This window comes from Stegodyphus dumicola, chromosome 6, assembly GCF_044657685.1.
Source record: "Stegodyphus dumicola isolate Sdum_Otavi_A_Nest chromosome 6, ASM4465768v1".
NCBI classification, from domain to species: Eukaryota; Metazoa; Arthropoda; class Arachnida; order Araneae; family Eresidae; genus Stegodyphus; species Stegodyphus dumicola.
Window position 1 is genome coordinate 213,450,111 of NC_140773.1, and position 23,144 is coordinate 213,473,254.

A 23,144-nucleotide genomic window follows, 5' to 3' on the forward strand; every position below is an offset into this window, starting at 1 on the left:
TACAAAAGTGATAATACCCCATTTTTTCTTTACTAAGGTAGATATTCATACACTGCATTTTTACATACCCATTAAAACAGAGCCAAGTATTTCAAATATGGTAGCAAGGATGCATGCCTGACGTAATGTTAGAACTTTAGCACCGACAGATGTGCCAAATGAATTAGCAACATCATTGGCTCCAACACCAAATGCTAAACAAAATCCAACAATGAAGCCTAGTATAAGAATCCAAAGGACTTCAGCTGACTGTGGTTCCATAACTGAGCCTAAAAAAAAAAAAAAAAAAAAAGTCAATAGATGATTATTGATTCAGAAACAAATTGCACATAAAAATGATTTAGAAACAAACTGCACATAGTGCATTTAGAAAGTTTAAGGACCAATTATTAAACAAGTACCAGCATAAAATGTGAGCTACATTTATTTCTATGATATGTCAATTTACTTTTCCTAAAATATTATCTATTTGCAGGCAGAATTTTATTTGCAATCAGAACAGCAAGACCTGGACGTTATGACTTGATCTAAGTAAGATACATTAATTTTGATTAATCAGTTTTGGAACCTGCAGACTACTTTCCCCTTCCAAAGTAGTCTCATCTCATAACACTAAACAGAAGCAGAAACCATACCCACACATTAAAACAGTATTCCAAAAGATAAGTTCTGCAACAGAAACTAAGCAGCTGTATTAAAATGCTGACAGATTTACCCCCCCCCCCAAAAAAAAAGTTTTCTTCACCTTTCAATTTTGCACGAACTTAGAGTTAAAACTTTATTGATGCATTATAAGTATACATAAGACAAACATTATAAAGTTTTATACAAACATTAGATTGACAATACATCTACATATGTTAAATTCGATTTCAAAATGGCAGTAATGTGTAGAAAATGTTGTGCAGAAATGATGAAAAATTCTTATGGCAGATATAAATAATTTCTGATCAACTGTAAAGATTTAATATAATAACAATAAGAGTTCAAATCCCTTTTTTACAATTAAGAAACTTTGCCCGTTTTCAAATAAGAAGTTCATTATCAATTATTATGGATACATAATTTTTATACTTATGAAATAGATGTCATAGATGCAAAATTAACCGTTAAACTAAATGAAATATTGTTTACGAGTTTTTTTTAATGAAAATTATATGCTTAATGGTAATTTTTCATTCATGTGATGCTCATCATCAAAAGACGCAATACATTATTCATAATTTCTTCCCCTCTACATCTGCATTTCTAAATAAAAAATGAATAATAATGCTGCATAATTTAGATTTTAGGCTTTATCAATATAGTGTTTATGTTCCGAGTTAAATCTCATGCTCCTGCTTTGCTATGCTATAAAGTTCTACGATGTAGAATGTTTCCCAGAAGATTAGAAGGAAACTCACAATGCCTAATCTCGCATGTGTTTTGCTTTCATCATAGTAATTAAAATAGTTTAAAACATTAAAGGATGGGATTATCTAATGTCCAAGCAAAATCTTTAGAAAGAGGCAGCAACTGCCTTGCATTCAAAAAATTCTATATTTGCAGATTATTTTGTCCAATGCCTACTGCCACATCAGTTTTGAAGACAACTTATTGTTGGAAAGGTTTTCTAAACTATCACTTTTACAGATATTACAAGATATGAGTTCATTGATGGTTAAGTTAGGTAAATGCAAAGCAACTTATGGGGTGTCTATGGAGAGGGATGCCTTTGTGGAGGACTTTTAAAAGGACACTGGATAACATCCACATTAAACATGGGCTCACTGATAGATATAATTATCTCCATAAACTTTTTACAGCGGTCTTAAAGGCACTCATGTTCATGTCATATATATTTTTAAAGCACCAGTATTCTGCTAAACCTATATAAAGGCAGCTATTCAGTTCATAGTCACACATCTTGTGAAGTGGACAGTAGGAAAGCTAAGAGATAATTTAGTATCTATAACATCATAGTTAAAATATTCAGATTACAAGTTATCCTTCAATTAATTTTTTCTCTCAATTTTATTGCATTAGTTACTCCATGACAGTATAAATTTGAAAAGAAAAAAAAGTCATTTGTATTTCTTATTACTTTTTTTTTTTTTTCATTTTTAAATGAGAAATTTTCATTTTGGCATTCTACTGTTCCAAAACTTTAAGAATGTAATTTTTTTAATAATGTAAAAACTACTTACCCCTTTAAATCATATAGCAAATCACAAGATACTGCATACCCTAAATTTACCTTATAAAATCTTCAAAATTTGTAATAAGCAGTTGCAAATTTTAATATAGAGTAGCTATATGAATTACCTTACATGTATAAACTGAATTCATGATCTATTCGTAAAATTATATAAAATCATCAATCTGAAAAATTTTTTCAATAAAGTTATCCAAACATATAGCAAATTACTTAACTGTCATAAATTTCTAAATTATTATTTTTAATTGATCTTGATTTAAAAATGTTCTTCTTTTCCCAAAAGAAGTCAAGTGAAAAATATTGAATTAATGAATATTTTATCCTAATTAAGCTGTCTAATAATATGTCTTCCAAATTTTTCTTGAAAGTGAACTAATTTAGGGGTTGACTTTTAAACTATGTATCAAGCTCTGCTTGTAATCAAGTTAGAATCATATTTGCTAGAATCAGACGAAAAAGTTAGTTTTGAACCCTATCAAAAATTCCTTTGAAAAAATGATTTTTATCATGCGATATGTACTTTTATCATATGTTATAGAATCAAATGAGATCTATGTATTAGTTATGAAGACATACTGTTGAAAGATAATATGAAAGTTCATAAGATTATTAATTTGCAGATCATGCATCTATTTATTCACAATGACTGTTTAACTTTCAGAGTATAATGCAATAATAAAACAAAGCAATGATCCGAAAAAAAAATGGAGGTTACCCGATTTCACACGATTTCGTTTAACTTGGTGACTGGGCGGCCCGTAATCTCCAGTCTAGCCAAACAAGTCACACCGGATAATGTTCCATCTCTAGAGACTGAAAAATTTCTAATGAAGTATATAATAATTTCAAAGGAAATCTATACAGAAACTTTGAGAAAAAAATCTAGAGTAGAAATATTTTCCATCTATTCACTTTATAGATTTCCATACTGAATATTGTGTATCACAGATGTGCAGAAACACATTGTACACAAATATTGCACTGTTTATGATCATACATCTATATGCTTATTTTAACCTTTTGACTTAATTAGTATTCTCAATTTAAGGAATTTTATCATTAGCTTCAGTCACCTCACCGAATTTAAATATATATAATGAACAAAAAAAGAACTGAAAAAATAATAATGATACAACTTATAAAGAACGAACTGAAAATCTTCAAAACTGATTTACTAAAAATATGAAGATAATTTCAAGAGAAACGCCCAACAATATAACCAAGAAAAACAGTGTTAATTTATAAAGATCAATATGGGACAAGATCATTCTGAAAATATGCACTATCAGAATTAATTGCTTGCGCATTAATCTCAAATCTTACTACTGAATGTCAGAACTGTAAATGGAAAATTAGTCAATAATTTGCATTCCTAATTGTTGAATCATAAAAAATATACTAAATGAAATGTTGATTATTTAATCAATCATGACCAAGATTGCAAGGATTATTTGCTTGAGGAATGAATACCATTCTGAAAAATTTCATAAAGAAAAATGGCTTGTATTATTGACAAAAAGCTCAACAAAAATATATCTAATAAATGCTAGTTAATAAGAACTGGGGCAAATATTTACTTGCATTTAATATCAGGAAAAAAATTCCAGTCAGATAAAATTAGATGAACATTCATTAATTATTTCAGACATTTTACTAGTACATTCCTAAGATCAGGAAAATATTCTATGTGGTTATTTCTTCATTAATACAGTGTTTTAATATATAAGAAAACATTACATTAGCTAAGTAACAGTTAACTCTAACAACTGTACTGAGTAAAATGTAAATTAAATAATCAGTTCACAAAAGTATTTACCTGCCTAAGTTGCAAAATTCGAATTCATATTTTCCATGAATTAACTCTATTTTCTTATCTCTAAAATATCAGAAGTTGCTAGTTAATAGTAATATGTGAAAGTACAATTCTTTGTATCAACTTACTTTATTTACATCATACTGTTATATAAAATTCTTAACTTTTCTCCCGCATTAAATATGAACTTCACTATTACTGTTGTATTAAATCCAACTATATGGATTAATATTTACGTCCCACAGAATGAAATAATATGATGTTGAATATTTTTCACTATATTATTAATATCTCAAAAAATGTTTAATTATTCATTAATAGTATAAACAAATAATAATACAGCACGATTTTTATTTAAAAGTTAATCACAAATTTTTCATATGCAATTCATAAACTCGTGTTTAATTAAACACTTCGAAGATTAATACCAAACTAAGAAACGCACATAGCTCACAACGTAGGAAACTTCCACGATTACATATAGAATGCAAGTATACTATATCAGCAAAACGTAATGTAAAAAAAAAAAAAAAAAAAAAAAAAAAAAAAAAAAAAGAGTATGGAATATTACACATAAATTATTTGTACGGTATACCAAAATTTATACATTACATAAAAATATACGAAACATTACACTAGTCATTTAAAATACAAGACAATTATAATTATCAATTTCAGATGACTTACTTATATGATAATAATATTTTGATCAGGAGTTAACGCAACGCAAAAATAAAAAAATTATATGTGGAAAATTGCTTCCGGAAGCAAAACTTATTTTAAAATTCATAATTTATCATTGAAAATTTGGAATTTCAGAATAAATATAAACAAATCCTCAGCACGTGCGCGAACCCAGGTGTATCATTTATAGCGGTAAACGCAAAAAGGAAAGAAATACTTCGTCCTAATACGGTTTACGGTTCGGCTCAACTTATCTCGCGGTTTGGTTCAATTCATGCAGTTGTTTTCCAACTTCAGCTGAATTCATATTTGAGATATTTACTTCCAGTTTTCAAGAAGTGCGATTATGCATATTTTTCATGATAACCAAAACGTGTTATTATGTATCTCTTTTCTGATAACCAAAATGAATATCTTCTTGACCCTACAGCACCGTTTGGATGACTAAGATAAAAAATGTGACAAATTCTTTGCATGATGATAAATAAATGGCGGTATATTATGAAACAGATAAAATTTTTACACAACAATGCAGTTCTATTTCTTTTATTAAAAAGTTATTAAGCATTCTTATATTCAAAGCATTTTAAATTTATAGTGCTTGAAATTTATTTTCAGTTTTACTTGGCAGCTCATATCTGAGTCAAAACGCAAAATGACTAAATTCTATTACTTATTCAATCAATTTGATGTTTATACAATTAGCTGTGAAAATCGGAGCGGAAATACTCTTCAAAATGTGCATCGGATTGTCTCCCACCTTTGAGCTTATAGTAGAAAATGCTACACTTTACTCATGCAAAAATAATTTATATTTATAATATTAGATTACGTATAATGGGTAATAAAAATAAAATTTAAAAGTATTTGCATCTAAATTGTATTTTCCCATAAAATACCCATGGGTTCGTAAAATTCTATCATGCACTGAATATGAAATCCAACACAGCGTTTTCCAACTGGGGTTCTCATGAACTCCCCCCCCACCAAGAATTTATAGAAATTGCAAGAAAGAAACTGTATTTCAGGGGTCCATAAAATGAACTAACTTTCTGAAATATTATTAGTAAATCAATTTAATAATAATATTAATATAAACTAATGTTACAGAAAAGTCAGAAATTTGAGGTTAAAAGATGCTCAGTTTTCTGGAAGGCAGACTTATATTTTTAATATTATTTAAGGAGCTATTCTTATATTTTTTCTTGACTGAAAGAAGTTACATCACCACCCGTACCTGCCTTTCAAGCCATACTGCCTTAGAGTATCTCCGTTGAAAGGGATTAAAATACATCGCTGCCTACAAGCATTCTCAACATTAAATATTTGAGGTTATTGAATCTCCATAGAATATCACAGATTCAATTGGTCTTATATCAAAGACTGCGCTTTTTAATGATAGCATAAAGACAAGTAATGTTACCATTTGAAGACAAGGTGCAGTGGAAAGAATAATAGTATTTTCTACAGTTCTCAAGGAAGAAACAAACTGGATCATACTTTTTTCAGGTGTGTTTAAAAAATTTAATTCTCTTAATAAGCTAGTTGTGATTTAATATAATGAAAAGAATCCATCAGTGCATTCCTACGAAATCTCAAATTATACAATCCAACATCTCCATGCCGCTGCGTTTGACCAGTTTCCAAACCTTCCTTCAGTCAGCAGCGGTTTAAAAGATGAGGATTTTGCTGCCTATGTTGAACATTAAAAAAATTATGAAGGATTGCAAGTTCGTTTCGAGGGCTACTAGAATTAAATATCTCAGACTGGGTCCTGATTTCATTTCAGACAAAAGTTGCTGATGTTGAAATTGAGTTACTAGAGGAAAAACAATAATGACACTACATGTCAGTATCCACTAGTGATGAGCAACTTCGGTACTTTCTTACACCCGGTACGAGAGTAACGGTTACAGACAAGTACACGGTACAAAATACCCGTTACTCAAGTAACCGTTACTTTGAAAAGTACCGAAAACCAATTTCAAGTACCGAGTACCCAAGTAACGATTTGGAGTACCGAAGTAACGAAATACCGGAGTAATGGTTTGCTGTACTGGAGTACCCTAGTAACGATTTGGAGTACCGAAGTACCTTAGTAACGATTTGGAGTACCACAGTGCCCTAGTAACGATTTGGAGTATTGAAATACGCAGCTAACGATTTTGCACACTGAAGAAACTCTGCCACGTCACCACGTGTTTGATTTTATCTGTACGGAGTAAGATTTTGAATATCAGAAAACATGTCAACTACGGAAGTGTCTGAGGAGCAGCAGGCAATTCATGGACTCAAGGAGCGCATATCACCATTTCGCAAATACAACCAGATACTACTGTCCTCGTACCAAAACCGAAGTGAGCTGAACCCTCATCGATCCTCCAGTAACGAATACCGAAATACCGAGAAGAGGCGCATATTTTCGTTACAAAGTTGCGAATACCGAAAAGCATCCGTTTCGGTACAGAAGTAACGAATACCGAAAAGTACCCGTTTCGGTACAGAAGTAACGAATACCGAAAAGTACCCGTTTCGGTACAGAAGTAACAAATACGGAAAAGTGCCCGTTTCGGTACAGAAGTAACGAATACCGAAAAGTACCCGTTTCGGTACAGAAGTAACGAATACCGAAAAGTACCGATTTCGGTACTGAAGTAACGGGTACTTGGACGTACCGATTTTCAGTACCCGTTACAACTAAGTACCCGTTACAAAATACTCGGTTCGGTAGTACCGACTCCTCACTAGTACCCACTGTTAAGCTAAAATGTATGTCATTGTTTTCTCATCATCTTATCTAGTAGAATGTGGCTTTAATCGTGTCATACAATTATTGACAAAAAATCGCAGTCGATTTGATAAAGTAAAAAGAGGTGATCTTCCTCTCGCAAAATCTGAGACATATAGTAATATCAAAAAACCAACCTCAAGGCCTTCGTTAATACGGCCTACCCATTTAATAGCTCAAGGAATGAATTTATATATGTTGTTTGAAATAATATGTTTTATTTTTCTACTTTTTTACTACTGTAAGTAAAACTGTGTTTCAGTTTTATTTTCTGTATATAAAGTTCATTTCACTAGAGGTGTAGTTTCTGTACATTAGTTGTTAAATTCTCCAAATTTTGATGAGAAGTAATCTGGGGAAAGGTCCGTGTGTCTTCCACTGTCTTCTTTAACACCAAACCACAAGAAAGGACTTTCGGTTCACTGTTTATTTTAAATGCCTTAGTACAGATAAAATGCAAACATTAAAGCTTTCTGTACTATTTGGAAAAGATATTCTTTGAATCCCTCATTTAATTTCAAACCTGACTAGAGATCGGAAAGAAGCTAACTGCTAAAGAACGTCAGCTACTCTTTAATCACCCTGAACATTCTAGAAAAATATTGTTTTCTGCTGATTCAAATTTGAGATCTTCGCTGAAATCTTAATAAAACAAACGCCAGCTGTCGCAAATTAAGTGATAAGATGAATAGTTCTACAGCTATTCAAATATCTTTACTTAATTTTCTAGTAAAAGTAGATCAATCAGATTTTTAGACATTAACTAAAATAAGATAATAATAATAATATAAAAGGACTTTTAGCTAAGTTTGATTATTTTATCCTCTAAAATAGCTTGTGTTTCCTTTCTAAAAACATTATGTTATACGATGAAAATTTCTTGAAGTTGCCATTCACATTAAGTGCATAATCATCATTCATGGGTTTGTTTACTTTTAACAAACGTTGCATCTGATTTTCTGTCGACAGAAAATTATTTAAATATGAAGAAATGCATTTATTTAAAGTATTTAAAACTGAATGAGAAATATAAAACTTAAAGTAAAAATTACGCATCTAATAATGTATAAAACTTTAAATGAGATATGAAAATGGTGTTCAAAATATTTGCTTCTTTAACTTCATCATCACATTTTGCTATATATTTCCTCTTATTTTTAGTCGCTTTATTATTTGATTAAAACATTTTTATTTATTACATTTTATGCTATGACTTAACTTTTATTACTAACTTTTGTTAACATTTCATTCATTTTTACTATTATTTAAATTGAATTTGGTTCGAGTTTCTGGACTTCTTTAATAAGACTTTTGTATCCAAATTTCAGAGGTTACGTCTTTATTATAGACTAAAAATATTAAAGATTACTGAGTAAAATAAAGTTCGTAATGCTGAGTAATTAAATGACAGTTAAAGAATAATTTTGAAAAAAAAAAAAAACTTAGAAGGAGAACTAAATTATCTTCCTACTTGAGTACGTATTCCTACTTGAGTACTTCCTACTTGAGTACGTATTCCGTTGATTTACATCAAGGATGTCAATCTCGCGGCCCACAACAAATATTTTTGCGGCCCGGCCAATATATCGGCAAATAATAATATATAATAATAAAATAACATATCGACGAAGAAAAAAATGAAATGTTTACTGCTAAGTAATTAACGATAATTTATTCAATGTTGTTAGATTACTCACAGCGAGCTGACACACACACTACTTAAATTACAAATGCGTGTGAGTAGCTTGCGTTCAGCTACCTTCGGCTTTTGGGGGACACGTGCACTCAGAACTTGTACGCATCCCCTGATAGCCGAATGTGGCCGAACTCATGGTCTCAGTTTTCCAATCATAGTTTTGTACGATATATTGGCGCATGCATGTGCATGCACTTTGTTTTATTATTAATTATTACTTAATTCCTATTGTTACGGATTTCATAGTTATTTATTTATTTAGTTTTTTTATTTAGAATTGTAATTAGATTTGCTTCATGTTGCCTCAGCAACGCAGACGATTTTTGAAAAGACAGCTGCGTTGGAAGGTTAAAAATAAAACAGCGCGTGCATTTAATACCTAATAAATAAATATCTCGTAATTGCTGTTGCCATTCACAAAAATGCAGATATTTATAGATGTTTCCAGTATATTCAAGAAATTAATTATAAAGCTTATAAAAGCCGAGAACAAAAAACTCATCTCAGTAGTAGCTGTAGTTCTAGCGAACTGTTTGTTTACTTAATGCTGTGATTGATTTGTAACGATTTCGCTGTGAAATAGAATTAGTTTCTCTGTTTTGAATTGATTTTTGCTAAACGTTTGACATTTTGTGATATTGTTAGAATATTTTTGAAGAAATATTTCAGCATTTTGCTTTATCTCTTGTGGAAAGAATAAATTTTTGTTAACTTTTTAACGTTAACCGTGTTTATTCCAGCCCTTTGTATTCAGTATGTCTATATCAAAACCAAGTGGTAGTAAAATTAAACGAAAAATCGCTGACGAACATAGAATATTCAAAGTAAAATGGGAATTAGAATATTTTTGCTGTGAAATAAAAGATAAAATAATCTGCTTGATATGTAATAATACTATTAATGTACCAACGTTATATAATATTAAACGTCATTACAAACAACACAAATCGAAATATAACAATTACGAAGGATTAATGAGAGAAGAAAAGTTGAAAGAGCTCAAGTTAGGAGTGAAAAAGCAACAGTCCATGTTTAGTAAAGTATTGCAAGAAAGTGAAGCGGCGGTACATGCAAGCTACGTCTTGTCCGAGTTGATAGATAAACATTCGAAGCCTTTTACTGACGGTGATTTCTTCAAGGAATGCCTAATGAAAGCTGGAGAAATTGTTTGTCCTGGAAATGTGAAGGCTTTTCAATCAATTTCATTGTCTCGAAATACAGTTGCGGAAAGAGTTACTGATTCAGCCGCGAATTTAAGTGATCAGACCAAAGCAAAATCATCTAGTTTCGAAAGTTTCTCCATTGCCTGGGACGAGAGCACGGACATTAGTGGCAAAGCTCAATTAGCAGTGTTTCTTCGTTCTTGTGACAAGAATTTTAACATTTTTGAGGAATTACTGGAACTAATACCGATGCCTGGTACTACCACAGGAGAAGATACATTTACTTGTGTTTTTGGACTTCTGCAGAAATACAATCTACCTTTGACAAAATTAAATTCTGTAGCTACAGATGGCGCTCCATCAATGACCGGGAAAAACAAGGGCTTCGTAGCATTACTAAGAAAAAAACTTAGTGCAATTCACGGTTCAAACATTCATCATATGCATTGTATTATACATCAAAAAGTTCTATGCACGAAAGTAATAAATATGGAGAATGTTTTGTCATATGTAAAAAAAGTTATAAATTTTATAAGATCATATCAAGATGGAAAAGATCATATCATTACGAACATGTTTGACATAATTAAAGCATTCAAATGTCAACTAGTTCTTTGGGAAAAACAACTTAAAAATGAAGATTTGACGCACTTCCCAACGTGCAGCATGAACAAATCAAGTTTAGATGATACTTGTTCGTATCAAAAATACGCAGAAAAAATTGCAAATTTAACAACTGAATTTGAAACGAGGTTTAATGATTTTAGTTCCCTCGAAGACAATATTTTTTTTTTTTTTTTTGTTTTCTTCGATTTTCTCAATAAGTATTGACTCAGTACCTAGCCATATGCAAATGGAGGTGATCGAGATTCAATGCAACTCAAATTTGAAAGCAAAATTCATTGAAGTGGGCGTGCCTGAATTTTACAAATATTTACCAGCCAGGTTTGAAAATACTCGAAAATTCGCATATGAAATTATTTCCATGTTTGGTAGCACTTATCGGTGCGAGCAGTTATTTTCAGTCATGAAAGGTAATAAGTCTCCTATTAGAAACCGTATTAATGATGCTCACTTTGGGTCAGCTTTGAAAGTTATCACTGCAAACAAAATTTCTCCCGAAATAGGAAAGATAATAGCAGAGAAGAGATGTCAAGTATCAGGACGTAAACATTAAATTTTTCTTGTTCTTTTCTATATATATATATATATATATATATATATATATATGTTTATTATTGTATTATTCGAAATAAATCTACGTTTCTATGAATATTGATTTTTTTTTTTTTTTTTTTTCGGCCCGCCTAAAGTTAAACCTTGTTTGTTTGGCCCAAGTGTATCTATGAGTTTGACATCTTTCCCTTGCTTCAACTCGTATTCTGCAGATAACATTTATCTACCTTTAAATACTAAACTAAAGAATTCGTTTTTCTTTTCTTTTCTTTAAAAGAAATAAGCATATTTATCGCTTATACGATCACTTTAACGATACTACAGTTTACGTTTTAGTTGTTGAATGGGCTGTAAGCGAAATTAGGCTAATTTTTTTTTAATTCTTAGAAAATTATCAACAATTATTAGTTTCTGAAGTATGTTTTGGTTCTTTTTTTGGAACAGTATTTTAGAAATTTTTTCTTCGCATAAAGTTATCATTCTTGCAAATTATTTTGTAGTAATTAGTTTTTAAAATAAAATATTTTGTAGTAAGTAGTTTTCAAATAAAATATTTTGTAGTAATTAGTTTTCAAATAAAATATTTTGTAGTAATTAGTTTTCAAATAACTTGCAGTTTTTTCTTCTGAATTTTTATATGTGAGGTATCAAAGAGGAATGTTATACTAAACTGAAATAATGTTTTAATGTTCATGACAATAAAAAAATCCACTTTGTGTGTGGGGGAGGGAGGGGAAACATGTGCACGTTGATTAAGTTTTTTGATGCAAGATAATGATAATAATTCAGAACAGTCTATGTAAACGGAAATAAAATCTCTGGATTCATAACATTTTAAAAATATAACAATAAATTGAAGGAATAATTGCAATTAGAACGCGGTTTATAAACGTGCACATTAAAATGTCTACAAAGTTTAAATTTACCTTTCCTCGCTAAAAAAAATTAAGATATGAAAACCTGATAAATGGGGGCTTTCTTTCGGCTTACAGCTATTAATAATTTATCGTAATGCTGCATGAGGGCATTTGGAAGGACATTTTCAAATAGTATTATTATCAATGTTAACACGTCATATTATTTATGCCCAGCTATTCTAATATAAAAACAAGGTGGAATATTATTTTAATCGCGAATGTTATTGACTTTTTGATAGCAAAAGTTGATGACAACATCACTGAGACACGGTAACAGATATATCTTTACAAAGTAAATTATCGAAAATGCTCTCACAATAGGATACAGCTATCAAACCTTGAACAATCGACATTTTGTCAGCATGACAAATGAAGGTTCCGTAATATTTCTATTAGTACCACGTTCCAACGAAAGCTGTAGTTACCGAATTCAGAATTTCATAACTGATTGTTATTTTATTTAAAAAATTGTATTTTTATTTTAGCAACGAATATCTTTTATTCGCGTGACTGATCTTGGCATTTTGCTTGCACTCACTCGACATCAGCAACAAAATGTTCTAAAAGAACATCCTCTTTTTATTAAAGCTTTATCGGCAAATATGATACCGCTGAAATATTAATGACTAATACAAAACTTTTGAATCTCCCTCCACTTCTCTTTTTCATTATTAGACGACTCAGACGAACGCAACTCACAGTTCAAGACTCCCGCACGTGATTGCGCTATCCCCAAGTATCAAGTACTCGATTTTTCTATCAATTATGCCATACCATACATTAAAGTCGTAAAGCGAAGCTCTGTAGAAAAATTCGTCCTCAGACAATGTTTCAAATGAGAACATTTCGGTTAATCGAATAGGTCGATAGATGAGGAGTTCAGCTACAATTCTGTGATACTGCTCCCAAGTGGCTAGGAGAGGTGCGAACAGGGCGAAAATTCCAAAGCAAATATTGACTAGAATTTTTGAGGGGATACCAAGATTTTACATGTGAAAAAAATAAAGTATATAAAACAAAGTGCAAGGGCATAGAATTTAAACAAGAATAAATGAGATAATCTCAAGCATTAACTTTTCAGTGGCGTACTGAGAATACAGTATTTAAGCTAACATAAAGAAAATAAATTTTTCTGTACAATACTATTAATATCTTCCAATTATCTGGTATAAAATATTCGTTTTTCTACCAAGATCATCTTTGCAGCTTCCCATGTCTATGAAATTTACTTCTGAATATTTGGGTAATCCTATTCAAATTGCTACCAAATAATTTTTGAAACTCGGTCATCATTTTTCATAAGTTCGAGTAAATCATCAAATCCACTCGTTCTTAAGCACTGCGTGAGATTCGTATTTGTGGCAATTTGGTCAGTGTTAAGATTAGCATTTGCAGCATTTGGATTCTGAGTTTGAACACTTGTATTAGACGTGATAATCCTGCACTGAATTTTGTGTAAGAACATGTTTGAAACTGTAGTTGGATAGCTATACATTCAATATTTTCACAAAGGGAGGAAACACCTACGTCTTTTATCGTGGCATATGAAAAAGACATCTTCGTGAAAATCTTGCAGAAATGTGACTGAATTTTGTACCAAATTTGAGACGATTGTACGCAAGCACTAGAAATATTATAGTTAAGTATATGGTGTTGAAATATTTAGCCGTGCTTCAGTGCTTTGATCACAGAGGAACTGAAAGGTTGTAACATACAAGTAATCGACAAAGTATATTCTGGGAGGTCAACCACTATACAGATGCCAACATTGCATAAATATGGACAGACAGTGAATACCGACTATTATGCAAATACCTTGAGAACTCTTCAGGAAAAGTATGAAGAAGAAAACATGGGAATATCAGCTTTATTTCATGATAACTTCCAGTTGAATATTATGCTGTGGCAATGGTGTAGCATTGTCTACTACCGTACGAACATTTTTGAGTTGCGATAACATTGTAAAGAATAAGAACTTGCTGTAAATACGATAAGAGAGCGAAGTGTGATATTGCTATTATGAAGTTTGCAGCAAAGCTAAGAAAGATTCTAACAATTACATGTATGACAACTTGCATGTGGGGAGGGGAGGACAGGTCTATATCTTCGATTCTTGTTAGCTAATCTGGAAAGTTATAATGCATTTTTTATGTTTCGAAGGGAAGAGTTGAGATATCTATTGTATTGATAACATTGTTCTAAATTGTGTTTTTTTGGCACAAAATCGAACTTTCTCTGAAAAAAGCACCGATTTCTTCTCTCCCCCCCAATCACAGATCTATCTATCTATATTTTGAACTCTCGCTCCGTTGCCGAGAGCATCAACACTGATTAACCGCGCTCGACTGGACATCTGATTACCTTCGACAACTGGACCGTGACCTTCGTGAATTTGTGTTCTTCCAGTTGGCCACGACTGGACGCATTGGTCCTCTGTTAAACATATAAAGTAATAAAATAATAGAAACATATTTCTGTGTCTCAAATTGTGTCAAAATAACAGATTTTATAAATATCTTATAAGTAGTTTTTCAGCTATTCGCGTTTAAATGTGGCGCTAATTTTCAAATTAAAAATTTCACTTGGTGAGCTTCTAATTGCGTCAATGCGGTTTTTGTTTATTCTTTGATAAATGAACATATCTGAACTCTATGAGCTTTCTATTCTTCGTTAACCGCAATATTATCATTTTGAAATAATGTTGACTTTTTTAAATCCTATATTTAAAAAAAGTTAAGATGCCAGAAAAATATTTAGAATGCATTTTAGAAAACCAATTCATTTACATTTTTATTCCCTTGTGAGTAAAAGATCATTTGACAAAGTTAAGAATCTGAATTTAATACTTGATAAAAGTACGTCAAAATAAAATGATAATGAATATTATCATATAACAATAATTTTAAAATGAGAGAAAATAGCTAAAACAATTCATCAAATATTTAAAAAAATTTTTATTCAGCTTCAAATTATTACCATTTTATCCAACTTATAATGATTACTGATATTTTTTATATATTATTTAAAATAAAGACATTTATATGTAATAATCACCGATATAGCACATACTTCTCAAAATGACCACCTGCTTAAGACGGCCAGTTCTAAAAGTGACCAAGTGACCACCACTGACAGACTGCATTAAATACCGAATACTAATTTCTCAATCCATATTGAAATATGGGCAAATAGGCTGACTGCACTGGCGCTTTCGGGGCTTCCTCCTTATTTAATGTAAATACATATACCAGTTTCTCTTCAAAAGTCCTCCACGAAGGTAAGGGGACAGTGGGCGTTCAAATATATTTTTTTAAATTATTGTCATAGAGATATGAAACTTTGCATGCATGTATATTTTACTATAGTTATATCAAATATCTTTGAAAAAAATTTCTGGCTCATTGCAATTTAATTTTTTTTTTTTTAATTTTGTTTTAACTTTAAAATTTTTTTTCAAAATGCTTCATGCGACTTAATTTTTTTTTTCTGTTTCTTTTTATTTTTGCTTGATTTTTATCGAAAATGCATTACAAATACAAGTATCAATTAGTAAATTGTATAAAATGTTAGTTTTTTATTAATATTTCTTTCACATATACCTAAATTTTCGACAAAATTTCCCACTTTAATACACTTTAATTGGACTTTTATTCCCTTAATGAATTTGCATTCAAAAATGCATGCTAAGTTTTGTTACATGTATAAATAGGAATCAAAGTTACAAATTACAATCATTTCGAACATAAACTAAAGCGCATGGAGCATTTTGAAAATGTAATAATCACGAAAATTTCATTATGAGAAAAATACATTTTAAGAATATTTTTACGCTTACCTTTTATTTACTTCTCAGTATGTCCTAATATATGATTTTATTTAATATAAATTGTTTTAACATTATTTTACGTATGAATAAATAATTTTTCTGCTAATAAAATTGTAGAATGGTAAGAAATAATATTATTTTAGAAATTTTCTCGAACACTTTCAGTAAATTCACCTAAATACTTTTTTAAAACTGAGAATCACATTAAAAACTCCCTGCACCATATGTCCTCTTCCTTATTTACATTTTCATTATGTTTAGCTACTTCACACAGTTTTTTTTTTTTTTGGCAGTTCTTTTTTTCTGGTATCCAGACGAACGCCTCTTTTTGCATTTCTATACGATGTGTATCTTGCCTTTGCCCAATACATATTGAACATGAATTTATGTCTTCCATTTCCATACCTAAAGTATTTAAACACTCAAAATTGAAGTTACTAATTGCTGTAACAGCTATTTCGAGTCTGTTTTCGATACAAATGTTTCTCTGGAGCAGTTCTTTTAAATGACACTATGTAAACTCTCTAGTGTTTTGTGTTTCTCCAGATATGCATCTTCCTAAAAGTTCATTACTGGCTAGTCTTTTATACACTGGCAGTATTTCGGATAAAACATCTACTGTTAATTTGGTTTTTATCATTGAATGAGATTTAGGTTTCTTACGTTTGGCAATGCTACTTGGGGGAGGGATATGATATGACACCTATTAGGCATTTATAATGTCTGGATGAGTCATTCGTGGAAGAATAGTGAAACAAACTTGCATAAATTGCGGTCTTCATATCTTACACATTTATATCTTACTAATAGTAAAAAGTATTAGTCGCGGAAATTAAAATAGCGATTCTCAAATGTTTGTTTACCTTTTTAGGGACATTTAAATGTCCCTTTAGATGTGCCAATTTAGAATAATTATAACAACTTATAACAACTTTAGAAATAATTTTACACACAAGCGGTTTTTTGTAGATGATAGAGTTAAAACCGTAGAATATTTTCATATTAAATTTTTATTTCCCAATTTTTGGTCGATTTTTGCTAAAACCGTCGTCTACTGTTGCCTTTGCATATTTTGCCATAACCGATTAAGCAAGTAAAACAACTGAAAATGATAAGCATTTCTGAGAACATAATTAAATAATATTATTACTAATGATATGCTGAACATTACGAGCGAACGCATTCCCCTAACCCAAGGATACCCAATGGGCTAGGTATTGACCCCCTGGGGGACCGATGAAATTTTAAGGTGGTTCAGGGATGATCAAGGGTCAATAATAAATATGCAGAGGAAAGTGCTGGACATAATCAAGTCCCAAAAGTGATAATTAATTGTTTATTGATATGAAACTATATAAGATAGTAAAGAAAACCATATGACAGAATAAAGAAGAAATCATCTAAAATAAATTCACTATATCATATAGTAAAGGAAAAAAAAATCATATAAAATAAATCATATAAAATAAATATAATAAATTAAAGTTATTTAATGCATTTTAAAAGTCATTAATATTTTTGAAAAGTATAAATCTTTTATGCAATACGTGTGGTATGAAAAAATAAAACATGAGAAAACATAACAAAAAGGAAAAAATTACAAAGAACCCAAAATTGGAACGGAAAAAAAAAAATAAAACAGAGGTGATTTAAAAATTAAGTAATTCAAACATTAAAAGAATTGCATCAATACATCAACCGTAGCTATCATTTTAATTAAAATCGAACTTATGTGGAATTAGCATCTGAAAGCCTATTCAAATTTGTAAAATTAATAATAGTAATAAAAAATAACTAAAATCTAATAAACCACTTTTTCAAAACTTTTCTTCATATTCTCAATCTAATTATGACCTTTAAATTATTTATGCCTAATCATTTGCATTATGATGATGTTGCATACCGTATAAAAATGAAAGGGAGTTGATGAAGAAAAACCATGATATTAAAAAGAAGTCGATATAAGAACGTTTGCGAATACCTGCTGTAACCGCTGAACCCGACGACCAATTTAAACATATGATAATATTGAATTCCCGAATTACTTTTTTCTTATAAAAATATTAGCTGTTTTTACTGATTTCCACTCGCAAGATAGTAAAAATAAATGGTTTCCGATTTTAGAAGATTAAATAAAAATTTTAACTTTCCCACGATGTTAAAAAATTTAATAGTAACCGAGTGACTTTTTAGAAAAATATCAAAAGCTGTCATTAAGTTTGACAAACAAATTATCACAGTTCTCTGCCGTATTGAACAGCTGACAAGTTTTAGTACGGGTTTCTGCTTCCCTGCAAACAAGCTGATTGAGTGTTTTCATGTTTTTTCCCCTGTTTGTAACGTAAATAGACAATAACGTAAACAGACAGCATTCGCTTGCTTTTGCCGTAGTCAAAAAGAAAATAAATAAACAAACAATAGGAGCATCAAAAATTAATTACAAATCTAGCTAATATGATGCAGGATTCATCTATGTAAACACTTACTGTCAGGGAAAATCGTAGCCATGATTCTTGATTATTTTACACGAATATATACACCGAATACATATCACAATGGAATACAATTAGTGAAAGTAGCTTTACGCGCGCCAGCACTAACATAGACGGTCCTGCTTCGAGTCATATATTGACTGAAGAGGCCAATTGCTCAAAGCGAGTCTTGATATGTTTGAGATTAAGTCTAATCAGATAAAAAAATAGAAAAATAGAAAGAAAAGAATAGAAGAAATTTCGCACCTGATGACGCCAGAAATCTTGTTTTGAATCACGGAAAGAAGAAAAAAGCAAAGTAAAAGTTCGATAACTGATATGAAATCGATGTTTATATTTTGCTCTTGGACGTCACTTGATTTCTGTACATTTCATAAACTGGTGAAACAGAAGGCGCCACATAATTGCATAGCTTAATATTAAAGACTTTATTAAATTTATTCAAGACTCATTTGACTTTTACTAAAATCCGTCGTTCAATGGAAATACGGAAAGGAAGGAATATATCCTAAAGGAATTATTTATAAGCAAGGAGGGTATCAGAGTTAGTCCTTGCGAGAACATAAAACTCCTTTGAAAAAGGAGTGAGTAATAAACCTGCGAAATATTTTCAATACGAAGTTATTTAAAATAATAATAAAAAAAGTTTTATTTTTTACAATTTAAAAAAAATAAAAAGTTGACTTAGTTTGCGATTAAAAAACGTGCAGTTTTGATTTGATTTCATAGCATACTAAGTAACAGGATGACCACAGTTTAAGAGTTAATGATATACAGTGTCTCACAAAAGTGATGGGACACTTGTGCTTTACAAAAGGAAACTAATAAGATAAATTAAAAAAAACATGTAAAAATTTTTCGTGGGTGTGTTTCATACTTAAATTTAGTAACAATTATTACATAACATACATTTTCTCAAAATATTAAAATATTAATTTAATAAAAATACAATTGTTTAAAACGGAGCAAAAAAGGGCTCACATAAGTGATGGGACACCATTAGATACTAATACGTACTACAATAAAAATATTTTTTGGGGGTTTTATTTTTACTCAAAAGCAATTGGCAATAATTTATAAAATCCTCTGTAGTATTTCTCTCGAGTTTGTTTTGGAATTTTTGCGTTTTTTAGCTCTGTGCAGCCATGAATGCTAAACGAAACGAAACTTTCCCTGAAATTAAAAAATTAGTTATTAATTTGCATATTGAACGTGGAAAATCTATTAGAGAAACTGCTGAAACAGTTAACTTGAGTCATTCAACAGTTTTCAATATCATGAATGATATAAAAATAAATGATATAAAAAGAATCATATGATTCAGGATAAAAGAAGACCTGGCCGACCATCAAAAGCTATCCAATAAATGATCCAATAATAAAGCTATCCAATAAAATTTATAAATGATATAAAAAGAATCATATGATTCAGGATAAAAGAAGACCTTGCCGACCATCAAAAGCTATCCAACGGAATAAAGCGAATTATTGTTCGAAATATTAAAAAAAAAAAAAAAATCCAAGAATGAGTGCTCCTAAAGTTGCTGCTGATTTACAAGAATTATATGGAGTAATTGTTAATCCTGAGACTAATAGAAGAGTAATTCGATCTACTGGATATCACGGTAGAGCAGCCAGGAAAAAATTCTTCGTAAGTGAAAAGAAAGACTGGCTTTCGCAAAATCCAACATAAATAAGAATTCTGATTACTGGAATAAAGTTATATCTGCTGATGAGAGTAAATTTAATATATTTGGTTCTGATGGTAGAATCTTGGTGTGGAGAAAACCCAGGTAAGAATTTCGCAAACAGAACTTGGTGCCAACAGTAAAACATGCTGGAGGAGGAGTTATGGTATGGGGGTGTATGTCGTCCGCTGGAGTTGGTAATCTTGTTTTTATTGACAGTATAATGAATCATTACAAGTATATTGACATTTTAAATCAAAATTTGAAATCTTCAGCACGAAAATTGAATCTTCATAACGATTTTAAATTCTACCAGGACAATGACCCCAAGTACACTGCTTTGAACGTTAGACCCTGGCTGCTGTATAACTGTCCTGAAATAATAAAAACACTACCACAATCTCCAGACTTAAATCGCATAGAGAATATTTGGCAAGAGTTCGCAAACACACCATTTCTTCAAAACAACAATTAAAATCGGTGCTTCAAGAAGAATGGGGTAAAAGCACTCCAGAAATCACAAAAAAATTAGCCCAATCCATCGCAAGAAGATTAAATCATGTTTTTAAAGTGAAAGGAAATCCAACAAAATATTAAAACCTTTTAAAAAGTAAAATTTTTGGATAAATATTTGATGGAAAAGTAAGTGTCCCATCACTTATGTGAGCCCTTTTTTGCTCCGTTCTAAACAACTGTATTTTTATTAAATTAATATTTTAATATTTTGAGAAAATGTATGTTATGTAATAATTGTTACTAAATTTAAGTATGAAACACACCCACAAAAAATTTTTACATGTTTTTTTAACTTATTTTACTATAGTTTCCTTTTGTAAAGCACAAGTGTCCCATCACTTTGTGAGACACTGTACTAATAAATTACATTGGTTGATTTCATGCAATTCTTTCCTTCTTAGAACAACCGCTGGTTATTTTCAATACCCACTGCTTCTTTCTGCTGAAAAAAAAAACACTTCATTAAAACACAAATCATTTCCTTGTAATTTCCGGTCCCTGCAATTATCCGATTAAACAATGTTGAATATATGAATTTTCAGAATGAGAGTTTTTATGTAAATCCATAATTATTTATTGAAATAGTATATACCTTGCTTGAAAACAAATATGAACTAATTTTTTAGGATAATTAAAGCATTATTGGAGGGACAGAAGACAACTAACACGCCGCTATACTGTATAATTAAATATTTTGCATCTAATTAAACTAATAAGAATTAGTACGTTAATGATTGAATTGAGAATATGAGTATTTTGTGATTTCTTTTTCTGACATAGATCTGAAAGCATTAATATTTATCAATTAACTATTTTATTTAAAATATACAATAATTATTAATAATAATAATAATTTACAATATACTATGATAGAGCTGGGAAGGAAGCAACTACATACAGCGCGTCTTAAGTATCACACTTTCAAAACATTTCGGAAGAACAACTCTTCAGAACAATATTTCTGCTTTTTCACACGATATAAAGCAGCCAATCTCCGCGGATCGTTTTGGGGTTATTATGTAAACGGAAAACTAGTTCTTGAATATAAATGATGGTTGATAACAAGGAATTCGATGCTGATAGCTGACGGGTTGTTGAAAACGAACAACTTACAATTTTCTGCAGAAAAAAATCGTTTGACTTTCTTTCAGTGGTAAAGCAGAAAGAAAAATTGTATGAAACAGTTGTTCATCTGAAAGAAATGGTTGTGTGATACCAACCGTTAGATGGCCGTAAGAAAGGCCTTAGTATCAAAATGTAAGCCTATAGCAGTAAGTTCACATTGCATGGAGGTCCAGTTCAGATGAAAACGTATCGGCAAATGATGCGAAAGAACTCTAGTAGTATGACAGGTGTGGACAGGACTAGCTACAACTTATTGCACTGCTTTTTAATACATTCGGTCAGTAACAGGCACATACGAAATATTCAAAATTGCTTTTTCTTTCATCCAGTTCCAAATTTGAATTTTCTGAAAATTTTCCTTTTCCTGGGCATAATTTACAATATTTTTTTTTTTATTTTCTGCCATTACTCATTGTAAAATCTCGTTTTAACGAAAGCGTTACTTGTCGTTGTCATGGCACGTACTAAGCAGACTATGTCAATGATCGAAAAGTGAAGCAATTTCGATAGGGATAGGACTCTTCAGTCCGGGAGCCCTTGGAAACGAACGAAACGTTCACGGATGATACTAAGCAGATTCCTAAAAGCGAAGCAGTTCCACCGGATAAAGTTATGGATCCGGCATCGGACACCTCGAATACGGCGGCCACGGAAATGGACCTGGACAACGACCATGCTCTTACGGATAAAGAAATCGCTACGCTACGAGACGAAATTAGGAAACTAGAACGCAGCATAGATTACGGTGTGAAGCTCATCAAGGAACTATCGGCTAGAAGACCCGTCACTGATCGAGACTACCATTCGGAAATTATGAAAAAAGAACTCGGAAAAAAAGAAGAAAAACTTGGATATGCTGAGGGGTAAGTTGAATTTTGCTGTATCTCATGCAAGCTACACGCACCCAAGCACTAATTCAAAACGCAAACCAGATGATAACTCGGATAGTGAAAAATACCCAGATGGATTCCAGAAACCCACTAAGCCAGCTAAAGTTCCCAGAAATCTGCCAGCAAATGTAATTCCTACCCAAAATAGTTTTAATGCCTTATCTCAGTCCAGCA

At 30.9% G+C, this 23,144-nt stretch overlaps 1 protein-coding gene across 5 annotated transcripts in view; it reads right to left on the minus strand.

Annotated features, from left to right (window-relative positions):
- LOC118191680 (sodium-dependent phosphate transporter 1-B-like) overlaps positions 1-23,144 on the minus strand; it is a 319,865-nt gene that overhangs the window by 38,275 nt on the left and 258,446 nt on the right. The window contains exons 1-3 of one of the 5 annotated variants that reach the window (XM_085819492.1): positions 4,698-4,900; positions 2,913-3,010; positions 69-269 (exon numbers count right to left, since the gene is read on the minus strand). In XM_085819492.1, coding sequence (XP_085675618.1) covers positions 69-261 — 193 coding nt within the window. In that variant the 5' untranslated portion in view covers positions 262-269; positions 2,913-3,010; positions 4,698-4,900. Of the gene's footprint in view, positions 1-68; positions 270-2,912; positions 3,011-4,013; positions 4,074-4,697; positions 4,901-18,746; positions 18,887-23,144 lie in introns of those variants that run through there. The other 4 variants (XM_035362515.2, XM_035362513.2, XM_035362514.2 and 1 more) reach the window with 4 other exon arrangements.